We start from the raw sequence: 10,421 nt of genomic DNA, 5'->3' as shown, positions 1-10,421 counted from the left end.
TCAGGTTGCAGATGCTCTTTATGAAACCATCTCTTTTTAATTAATGAAATGGCAACTCTTTTGCCTCGTTTAAAAAACAAGAAAAAAAAAAGCCAACCTCATGAGCCTGAAATGTACCAAGAGAGAAACAGAACGGGGTATCTCCGTATCTGACATCACCATCATCATCGGGGGTGTGGACTGAACTGAAGATCAAGAAGTACTAGCATCGTTATCCATCCTAGCTAGCTGCCTGTTGGGTTGAAATTCTTGGCCCGCCCTATTTTCCGATCCCCGTTTCGCTTGCAGGGAAGAAGGGTCTGCACAGGGGCACAGGCGGGTCCCCGCTATTTTGGAAACGAGCCCAGCTCCACGCAAGTGCTCTGCTCCCTTGCATCGCATCTCATCTCATCCCCCCTGCTTCGTTTCTCGCTCGAGAGCTGTTTCTTTTCTCGCATGGCTGGAGCAAAGGACCTCGCTAATCCGTGCCCCTGCTGCCGTGCATGCAGTGCAATGTGAAGGAGGGAGGTAGGCAGGCATGCGTCGCTGTCTCTGCCCCCAGCCCTTGTGCCCTCCTGCTGCCTCTCTCTCCCCCCAACTCTTGTGCTCCCCCCTCTCCCTCTGGCTCTGACGCCGCTGCACGAAACCTTTATGGCTTCAGAGCTCAGCCGCATTCAATGGCCATCGTCCGTGGTACTACTGGCACACCACACCACTGTAGATAGACAGGGCCAACCCCTCCCTCAACCTCTCCCTCTCTCTCTCTCTGTGGACCATTTATTCCCAGCACCACAGCTACAAGGAACCCCTGCCCATGTGAGCGCGATCCTTGATATAAGTAGCAGGCTAGCGGTACCCTACCCGGCTGCTTCCCTCATTCATTCATCAGTGAGTGCTTAGCTACCACCGAGCTTCAGTCGAGCCGATCGAGCTGAATCCCTTCCCCCATGAAGCTCCTGCTCCTTTACTCCTCGCTTCTGCTTCTCCTTTTGCTATCCCCCCAGGGCCTAGCCTCTACTCAAGGTATACGTGCGTGCCAAGATCTTCTTACTGTCTCTACTACTCCACACCGCCGCATCTTCCTCACTCCCCCTGCCTCTAGCTGATGCATTTTGTTGCCATCGCTTTCTTGCAGGTAGAGGGCCGATGCATTACCAGCTCAAGGAGCCAGCTTCAAAGGTGGTGGAGGGCGCGGAGGCGATGTCGGCGGTGAGGATCGGGTCGAGGCCGCCGCGGTGCGAGGGGAGGTGCGCCCTGTGCGGCCGGTGCGAGGCGGTGCAGGTGCCGGTGGCGCCGCGGGACAAGGGGGGGAGCCACTTCCGCCTGTCCGGGGCCTTCGGCGGCGACGACGACGAGGGCTCCACCAACTACAAGCCGCTCAACTGGAAGTGCCGGTGCGCCGACAGGAGGCCGATCCTCAACCCGTGATCGACCGAGGCAGCTAGCTGTTTTCTCCTGAAGAAGATGTTTGATGAGCTTCCAGCATCTTTGATCCATCCCATCACATGGCTACTGTAAGTTGTTGGGAGAAGCCGCAGGTGCAAGGTGTAGCTGTTGGGAGAAGTTTTGGTCAGTTTAGGCATAGAGTTTATGATGATGATGCTGAACGATCCACCACATACTACTACCAGTAGTTTGGAGCCGGTGTTGCACTAATTAATCCAAGGAGCTAGCTAAGGTGTGATGTTAAGTAGTTCCTGCTGAGTAGTATAAGTATATTGTATAAACTTTGTGGTGTAATTAAGGGAGTGATATCATTTTGCATTGTCGTTTTGATGGATGAGCTCCTGCCAACACAATAGTGCTTGGCCAAAATGAAAACCGAGTTTTTATGTAATAATAATGCAAGAAAAATGGTACGTGTCGTTTTTTTTGTTTGGAGATGATAAAGGCTCTGAAAAGGGGGGGCCAAACAGCGAGACAAAAGCTTTTTTGGAGCCCTTGGAGCTACGCTCATCATTGCTGTAGCCTTGTCTTTTCCTCTGAAGAACTTGTGCCCGTAAGCAAAGCATGTGATTCGCTTCCAGGACATTGTCCTCCAGGCCCAGGGATTCGCCACCATCTCCTTGCACACAGGCTCCAATTCCATCACAAGATTTGTACTGCCCACTCGCGTCAGCCAACAGCATATGTGTTTTGAACGTGTGATTTCTCTCTTCTTCTCCCGGTTAGGGAATGAACTGGAGGTCGTTTTTACCCATTGATGATCTACTATTAGTTTTACAGAATTTCAAGTTCAGTCAGAGAAGCCCCCGCCCCCTCAAGTTCCGCCTCTATAGCCTGCGCATGCATGCATGGCTAACTCGAGCCTTGAGCAAAGGTTACTAACTCAAGCCTTGAGTAGAGTAGTACTGGCAACTGCATTCAACCAAGAGCCTGTCACGTGCAGATATGCGAAATCCTGCCTACCAACCTGAGTGCGAGAAAAGGACAGTGCCGAGCCAACATTCAATACTACTTGCTCCAGTGAGTGAATGTGTGTGCGCAGTGCGCGAGTCCTCCTCCTCTCGGCTGTACTGAGTGACAAGTCATGTCTCGTGTCCAAGGGCATTCAAGCGTCCGTCTCCTCAGCCTCATTTACTCTGCCTCTTCATTTTTTTTACACAGGGAGAGCGGCCACAGTAAATATTTATTACTCATGACAAAGCGTAAGGACACAGCTTAACAGCAAGAGAGAGACCAGACCAGGCCAGGCCACGGCCACAGCCACAGCAGCAGGCAAGCTAGGGCACAACACGCGTGTTGCTTGAGTGAGGTGAATGCAGTAGAGAGAAACCGTCCCAGAAAGACCTTTCTCGGACGAATATCCATCCATCCCATGGCCAAGTTTTTCAGAGCAGCCGGTAGAACAGAAACCGTGTCTCCAGGATAAGAGATAAGAGAAGAGAATATACAGCAGCGATCTCATCTGCCCAGCTGAGTTGGTTTCAGAGGAGAAACCTCCAACCCAACAATGAATTACTACCTGTATGTATTTACCCAACCATCTTCTATACCCCCAACTGCCTGGGATTTCAGCAGTATCTAACCATGTGTCTTACAGAGGACGTATATATGCCACCACCCACCCACAGCCCCAGGACGGCTTCGAGATAAAAAAACAAAACGAAGCACCAGGCCAACTGGGAAACAACCTCACACCTGCACAAGTTTCCCAGAGGTCTGATTCGAGGAGCGGCCTGCTTTGCCTTGCCCTCTGTAGGATCTACAAGCAGCAGCTATGACTGGGAGTTTTCGCGCAACTTCGCCCTGGCGAAAAACACTCCTGCTAATAGCCCTGCAGAGTGAAAGGCGTATATGGTTTCTTTGTTAGTGAAATGCGGTACATGTCGGCAGCCATAAGGCAATAATTTCTTTGCCCTGGTCATAGACGAAACATACCAAACATGATGCTTATGGAGTTCTCCATGCTCGTGCGGACTTTGAAGAGCAGGATTCCGGCAATGGAGAGAGGGATCTTGTTGAGGGAGCCCACAAGGCTGCAACACAACAGGGAGGCAATGTTGGCATTAGAAGATCAAGGAGAGTAAAGCGCGACGATTTTAGAGAGGCTGATCAGATTCATCTGGTACCTATATGTTGTTGCGCTCGTCTGACGAAGAAACCACATCGAAGTGAAGCTGATAGCGAGCCCCAAAACCCCGCTAGCAGTGATGACTAGCCAAAACGTAGGCATCCTCAGGAGAGGCCTGCAAATTCACTTTCCATAAGACACAAGTAGCATTTGCAATTATATAACTAATTGTTCCGTCAGATGTGCTAGCTGCAATAGTTGTATCTTTTTTTAGGGATGCAATAGTTGTATCTTGGTAGGAGCCTGAGTAATGGTTTTTTAACGGGCAGATAACAAATTTGACCCTATACACCACTTCCCTGTCAAGATTCAGGTGCCATGGCCGTAACAGGTTCTTTAGGCTGCATTATTTGAGGTTGGTGTGCCATAGGAACTGAGTTGGAATGCCATCAAGGATATGAAAGGAACTTTCAAGATAAATAGTTTTTGTTACAGAGGTGGAGGCTCCACAGTTTGCATTTAGTTATTAGGTTCATGCTAGAACAAGTGAACGAGTGAAGCTTACGTTTCCAACAGGTACTCCACTTCATTAAAACCAAGCACGAGGATAACTCCCAATGGCAGTGAAAGAACATTATTCAGTAAAACCATTGAAAGCTCATTCAAATTCCCGGACCTGGTGGCTTCCTTCGCACTGTCCATTACATGCCTCAATGTAAGCTGGAAGCAAATAATTCGTTTGTTAAGATTTATATAGAGGTACCTCACAACTGAAGAGATAGGAACTGATTGTAAGAATCTAAAACATTTGGGAAGAGTAACAGTTTAAGATGGCTGCATATTGTAAATTTTCAGTGGCAATGAGAAGAACAATACCGAATATGATGCTGTTAAAAAACAGTTTAAGATCTGCCATGTATAGCCGACTGCATGAAATGACAGATCTGTTACTCCTCCTGCAATGGCTGAGATTATCTACAGAAAAAGAGAGCTTAGTCAGGTCTTTAAGGGGCCAATAGTGTGTTAATTTAAGTCATGTTTCATGAACACCTATATTAGATATACAGTAATGAATTGACTACATGCTATTATTCAGTAACAGAAAAGAAAATAAGCCGCCTTAAGCATTCAAATCCTGCTCAGACATTCATAACTTCATGACATACCATCAACATTAGAGAAATCCAAACTTGTCTATCATGCTGCTTCTTAAAGAAGTAGGTTTCACCAGAAGCAGTAAGAACATTGGCGACATTCTTCAATATAGTCAACATCGCAACATTGATGTACTTCAAACTGAAAGGTACAGAAAATGTTAAAATGTGCACGACTTATCAGAAATTTCAATCTGAAATTTCCTTATTACAAGTTGAGGAACAATTTCTTCACAGCTCATATGGAAATGTTCAACTCATAATGTTCAGAAAACTTAGAAATTTATTCAGGTTTGCATAGTCTGAACTAACTAACTGAACATGATCAGAGAAAGAGCCTCAGCAGAACAAAAATTTACCCTTAAATGAAATTTATAAGCTATCAAACATTATTAAGCATCAATGCTGATTAAAGGAGGAACAAGCTATCAATTAACGGAGCGTTTGGATTCTTGGAGTTATCGTGTCATTATACGCCACGTGTGTTCCTTTATGCATGGCTCTGAGAGTGGGGGCAAATGAATAGAGAGCAGTATTCATACTTTACGAAACGGAGGACTATATAATAAAAACATTAAATAATTGCTTAAATTCAATAAAAGATGCCCCGACATCAAAAGGATATAAGTATAGACCAGCATAAACTGCACACGAAACATTCCTCAGATCAAAATGATTTGAAAATTGATATTTACCTAAACATGCTTGTAATTAGCATTCCGACAAATATGATGTTCACAGGCAACCAAACTTTGATTAACCTCCATGTTAATGGTTCAGTTGGGATAACACCAGAGATGGACAGTGCGGAAACTATGGTCACCGATACAATGTTCTGCAGTTTAACATGATGAAGAAAATACTATCAGTGTTACCCACGCAGGATATCCATGAGAAGGAACACAAGATTGCATAAGAAGTATATGGCCAGCCATAGCAATATACCTGGTAAAGCATCAGAAATATTCCAGCATTAAAACCATAGCCAGACAAAACAAACTTGTTAACTAAAATCATGCTGCAGGATGCTATGCAGTAAGCAAGACCAGATAGAAGAGATTGATTCTGAATGTTTGGGAGCCTGAGGAAGTGTGAGGGCCTATCTCTTTCTTTTGAGGCCTCAACGTCTTCCAAGTCAACGTCGTCAACAGAGAAGGACCTCATCAAAGATCTGGACAAAATATGAGACAAAAGCACAGTGCATTGTGTTAGCTCAGGCCATAAATGCTTCCTTGATATTTTCATTTGAGGAGGCGACAATGAGATCCATAAATGCCTGCAAAATAACACATAGATCAAGAGAAGCTTACATGCCTGTTCCCAATCTCTCTCCTCATGGGACTTGCAAGTGCACCTTGTCCTCCAATCTGATCCCAGAGTTTACTCTTTTCTCCGTTCACGAGTGGACTAGTTGTAGTAATCTCTGGTGATTTTCTCCCGGTAGGGGTGCCAGGATCCACATGATTGCCTAACTGTTGGATTCTACAAGGTAAAACAGTGCTGGCAATCAACAATAATCCAAATATTTAATGCATGAATCTCTTACGTATTATGTTTAACAGCAGGTCCCATTTTTGCACTCTGGTCAAGCATGCGTATGAAACCGATGATACTTCAAAATGCATCAAGAATTAACAGTTTCCAAAAGAGTTTCCATATGTCCATACTACAAAATGCATCGTAGTGGAGCAAAATTATAAGCATTTACAGTTTCCAAAAGAGTTTCCCTATGTCCATCCTATACTTCAAAATGCATCGTAGTGGAGCAAAACTATAAGCATTTACAGTTTCCACAATAGTTTTCATATATCCGTACTATAAATAAAATCAAACTACAAGGATCAGTTCCAATATTTGCTCAGAACTTTCTGGTGACAAAATTTAAAATGTAGGAGTTGAGATGAGCCCAGTAAAGGCATTGAACAAGCCAAGTTTCAAGCATCGTGATAGTTACCCTGTGAAAATATTATTCAAACATCACTGTGATTCAGATATTTAATTATGGGTTGCAGCATTCCGGCCACGTTTGGGGCTCCTAATCACTCATAGCACATAAAGGGCACATGAACTTGGGGATGCACCCTAGAACAGGGCCAAACAGAAAATTGTATACTGACATATTGCGCAGGGACAGAGCAAAAGGAGTTCTCCTCAACCGAATCCACGGTTAACAAACTCAATATATACATGAAATTGCAGGCCCCAAACCTACCCTCAAATCCTCAATCCATGGGAAATACACATATGTGGACAACTAGACATGCTAGTTGGGAGGAAACCAGACCGCGTGATTGATAGATAAAGGGGGGGAGGGAGTGATTAGGCGGAACCCTTCCTGCTACTACCTCATTCCGGGGGTCGCGAGCTTTGGGGTGTCCGGCGGCGACGAGCTGGGGAGAAGAGAGGTGGGATCCGGCGGTGAGGGCGCAGGTGCTCCCGGGGAGGCGGCCCGGCCCGACTTGCTCCGGTGAGAAGGCGGGCGGACAGGTGGAGGCGAGGGAGGAGGCTGGAGCTGGAGCGGGAGCAGGAGGCGAAATGGTCGCCGCTCGCTCGGCTCGGCGGCTTGACGAGTCAGCGAGAGAGACCACGGGACGGGCTGTCGCAGAAAACGCAGCGTCTCTCCTCGGTTTATCCGGTCGTATGGTATTGGTAGGCTGTCGCAACTTGCAAAGTGGGGGACTGCCGGTTGGCGAGGTCAACGATGCAGCGGCAGCAAGCAAACACGCATCACCCCATACGCCCATACAGCCGCTAGGTACGACAGCGTCAGGTGTACCAGATAGGTAGATACTGGAGGTTGTGAGGCCAACTCCACCGCGCGACCCTATCCTGTCCGTCCCCGTCCGTTTGGGGTAAAAGGGACAAACGAGACGGTCCAACGCGCGGCGCAAACGAACTTTTGTCCGCTTTGTGTCCGCTTTCGACCCATCCGTGGCCCAAGTTTGCGCCTTTTTTAGGTGAAACGGACACCACGCGAATGCGCGGGTCGTCTGCGCGTGTCCTCCCCTGGCCCGCCCGTCGGTGGCACAGGACGGGCCTTTTTCTATCCGCCCCCCTCCCTCCCTCCGGCCGCATCCACTCCACTCTTCCCCTCGCCGCCGCCGGCTGCCCGCTGCCATTGCAGTCGTGCAACTCAGACGCGCGCTTGCCCAACCCCTTCCTCTCGTCGCCGCCGAGCTATCCAAGCACGGCCACCTTGTTTGCGCGCCCGCCGGCCGGATTTGGGGCGGATCCGGTCGGTCTTGAGCTCGCCCGGCTGTGCGAGGCCGGGCCGCGCCATGGACTGGTCGGGAACCTCGCCGGAAGGCCCTGGCAGGGCCGCAAGGCCATGCAGGCAGTGGCTCGTCCTCTAGCCGCTCGGATCTGCACCGTCGGTGGCCCGCCGGCAGATACGCGAATGGCGGCCGGCCGGGCTCGGTACTTGCCCAAAAGCTCGTCGGCGCACCGTTGCCCCTCATCAAGTGCGACCACTGCCCAAGAGTGGTCGTGCGCCGCGTGTCTACAACGCCGGAGCATCCTGGATGGGTGTTCATCAAGTGCTTAAACGATGGGGTATGTGCTCTTTTAGCTTCGGTTTGTGCTTTCGATTAGACTAGTGGTGCTAACTTTAAGTTTTATTGTGTAGAACGGATACAAGTTTTGGTATTGGGAAGAAGAGTACATCGATATGTTGATAGAGCGAAATGTATTGCATGTTCGTGCACTTTTAGCTAGCCTAGAGGCTTTAGATGAGACAAGTGCACTTGTTGCTACATTAGAGACTAGGCACGATACTACGTGCGAAGAAGCAACAAGGCACGATACTACGTGTGAGGAAGCAACGTCGACTTCTGGCTTGAAGAAGAAAGGAGGGTGCAACGTCGTGCCTCCTCCACAGATCAACAATGAGTGCATCGAGAATGCGCTAACCCAACTCAAGGGAGTAGTTATGGAAGTTGGGTATCTTCTCAAATGTATTCTTGTGGTTCTTATTTTCTTTGGTCTTGCTTTACTAGTCAAAATGTAATGATGTATTATCATGTATCAAAAATGAATGATAAAAAAAAGTTAAGGACTTGCAAAGAAATATACGCGGACAGGATGGGGCAAATGGATGCGGCTGCGCGCTGGGCGCACGACCACCGCATCCCAGGACAGGCCCGGACACGACCCTAAATCCCTACCCAAACGAACAGAATTCGGACAAAACGGACGTCCGTTTGGGGTCGCGCGGTGGAGTTGGCCTGACGCCCTGTTTGTTTAAATTTGATCAACTTTATAAAAGCATTGCTTATTACCCAGGGGCAAAGTATTTTTCTCCATATGTTAGGTCAAACCTAAGATTTCAAGTACTCTCTCCGTTTCAAAATAGATGACCCAACTTTAATACAAAGTTAAGTCATCTATTTTGAAACGGAGGGAGTAGCATTTTGAAACGGAGAAAGTACATCAGATCAAGATTGCTCGGTTCGTCAATATCCTCACGGATCGTAATTCTCTCATACACTTTTTTTTCACAAAAACTTTCAGTCTATTCATTTTCAATCATGGTAGTACAACAAATACTAAAATAATAAAAATTACATCTAGATTCGTAGAGCACCTAGCGACGACTACAAGCACTGAAGCAAGCCGAAGGCGCCGCTGTTATCGCCCATCCCTCGCCGGAACCAGAAAAAACTTGTTGTGGTAGACAGTCGGGAAATAGTTGTGATAAGGCCTCGTAGGACGAACGCACCAGAACAGCAAACCGCCGTCGATGAAGAGTAGTGTAGATCAGAAGGATTCATCTGAAGACAAACGAACATAGACGAACAACGACCAGATCCAAGCAAATTTGCCAAAGACAAATTCGTCGAAGACGCACCTCCACATGTCCATCGACGATGCTAGACGCACCATCAGAATGAGGACTAGGCAGGAAGACCTTTAGGCCTCCTTTGGTTCATAGGATAGGAATTTATAGGAATAGAAAAATCATAAGAAGTGAGATGACATGCATCTCAATTCCTATAGAGGAAGAAATGTCATTTGATGCATATGATAGGAACTTTCATTGAGTCTGAGCTAATTTTTTTTCCTCCAAAATGTGAAGGATTGATTCCTATCCTATATAGGAATAGAAATTTATTCCTACAAACCAAAGGGATTTAAAGGAATTTTTCGTTTGCAAATCCTATCCTATAGAATTCCTATAAAATTCCTACAAAACAAAGGAGGCCTTATTTCATTTTTCAGGGAGGAGTCGTCGTCTCAACTTCCCGATCAAGACACAAAACCTAACAAAACTCGAAGAAAGATCTAAGAATGAAGCCCTTCCAATGACAAGGGTTGGGGTCCACTCTGCCCCCTGGCCTTAAGGCCACCAGAGACAAAGACGGTCCGGTCGCGACATCAGCACGGGGCCAATTCTCTGGCACACTTTAATCTACTTCTAAATGTTTTTCCAAGGCAACATCAAGTTTTCTCCTATGTTTCATCAATTATAGGAAAGAAAAGTGTGTACAAAGTGAGAGCGAAGCCAAATTATAACTACTCTCCTGACATTATGACCCATAATTTTGTTTAGGAAACTCCAACGACGCTTGTCAAATTAGACACATCAAACCACGGACATGTTCGACGGTTGTGTTCACGGACAACGACGGGAGAACCGCTTATCCAATTGTATGCATCAATTACTAGGCATCAAATCCGGCCAGCAGGGTGGGTCAAGCATGGGCCAGACAAAGAAGAAAAAGCACATGGACTAACTAATAGTGGGCCAAGCGAGACTGTCCTGTACTCCACCGAAA

The 10,421-nt window shown here is 47.1% G+C and overlaps 2 protein-coding genes across 3 annotated transcripts; one reads left to right on the top strand and one right to left on the bottom strand.

Annotated features, from left to right (window-relative positions):
• Window positions 1–420: 420 nt before the first annotated feature.
• LOC119293309 (EPIDERMAL PATTERNING FACTOR-like protein 2) lies at window positions 421–1,753 on the top strand. Its single transcript, XM_037571826.1, has 2 exons — window positions 421–1,002; window positions 1,115–1,753. Exons 1-2 carry the CDS (start codon window positions 927–929, stop codon window positions 1,405–1,407), a joined length of 369 nt encoding a protein of 122 aa, XP_037427723.1. The 5' UTR covers window positions 421–926; the 3' UTR covers window positions 1,408–1,753.
• Window positions 1,754–2,823: 1,070 nt separating this feature from the next.
• On the bottom strand, window positions 2,824–7,295 carry LOC119294906 (GDP-mannose transporter GONST1-like). Of its 2 annotated transcripts, XM_037573192.1 has the most exons (10): window positions 6,993–7,295; window positions 5,962–6,129; window positions 5,593–5,818; window positions 5,343–5,482; window positions 4,660–4,789; window positions 4,370–4,468; window positions 4,059–4,213; window positions 3,552–3,668; window positions 3,361–3,458; window positions 2,824–3,256 (listed from the first exon to the last, which is right to left on the bottom strand). In XM_037573192.1, exons 1-10 carry the CDS (start codon window positions 6,995–6,997, stop codon window positions 3,198–3,200), a joined length of 1,197 nt encoding a protein of 398 aa, XP_037429089.1. In that variant the 5' UTR covers window positions 6,998–7,295; the 3' UTR covers window positions 2,824–3,197. The 2 variants fall into 2 exon arrangements, with proteins under 2 accessions (XP_037429089.1, XP_037429090.1); XM_037573193.1 differs by lacking the exon at window positions 6,993–7,295 and having other exon boundaries at window positions 5,958–6,098.
• Window positions 7,296–10,421: the final 3,126 nt, after the last annotated feature.

This window comes from Triticum dicoccoides, chromosome 4B (genome assembly GCF_002162155.2).
Source record: "Triticum dicoccoides isolate Atlit2015 ecotype Zavitan chromosome 4B, WEW_v2.0, whole genome shotgun sequence".
Taxonomy (NCBI): domain Eukaryota; kingdom Viridiplantae; phylum Streptophyta; class Magnoliopsida; order Poales; family Poaceae; genus Triticum; species Triticum dicoccoides.
Note: the sequence above shows the minus strand (reverse complement) of the source record. Positions and strands in the feature narration are given on the sequence as shown.

Coding starts and splice junctions, on each gene's coding strand:
- LOC119293309 (XM_037571826.1), top strand. CDS start 927: ATGAAGCTCCTGCTCCTTTACTCCTCGCTTCTGCTTCTCCTTTTGCTA. Junction 1,003..1,114: donor GGGCCTAGCCTCTACTCAAG/GTATACGTGCGT, acceptor GCTTTCTTGCAG/GTAGAGGGCCGATGCATTAC.
- LOC119294906 (XM_037573192.1), bottom strand. Junction 4,469..4,659: donor GGATTTCTCTAATGTTGATG/GTATGTCATGAA, acceptor CTTTTTCTGTAG/ATAATCTCAGCCATTGCAGG. Junction 3,459..3,551: donor ACGAGCGCAACAACATATAG/GTACCAGATGAA, acceptor GTTGTGTTGCAG/CCTTGTGGGCTCCCTCAACA.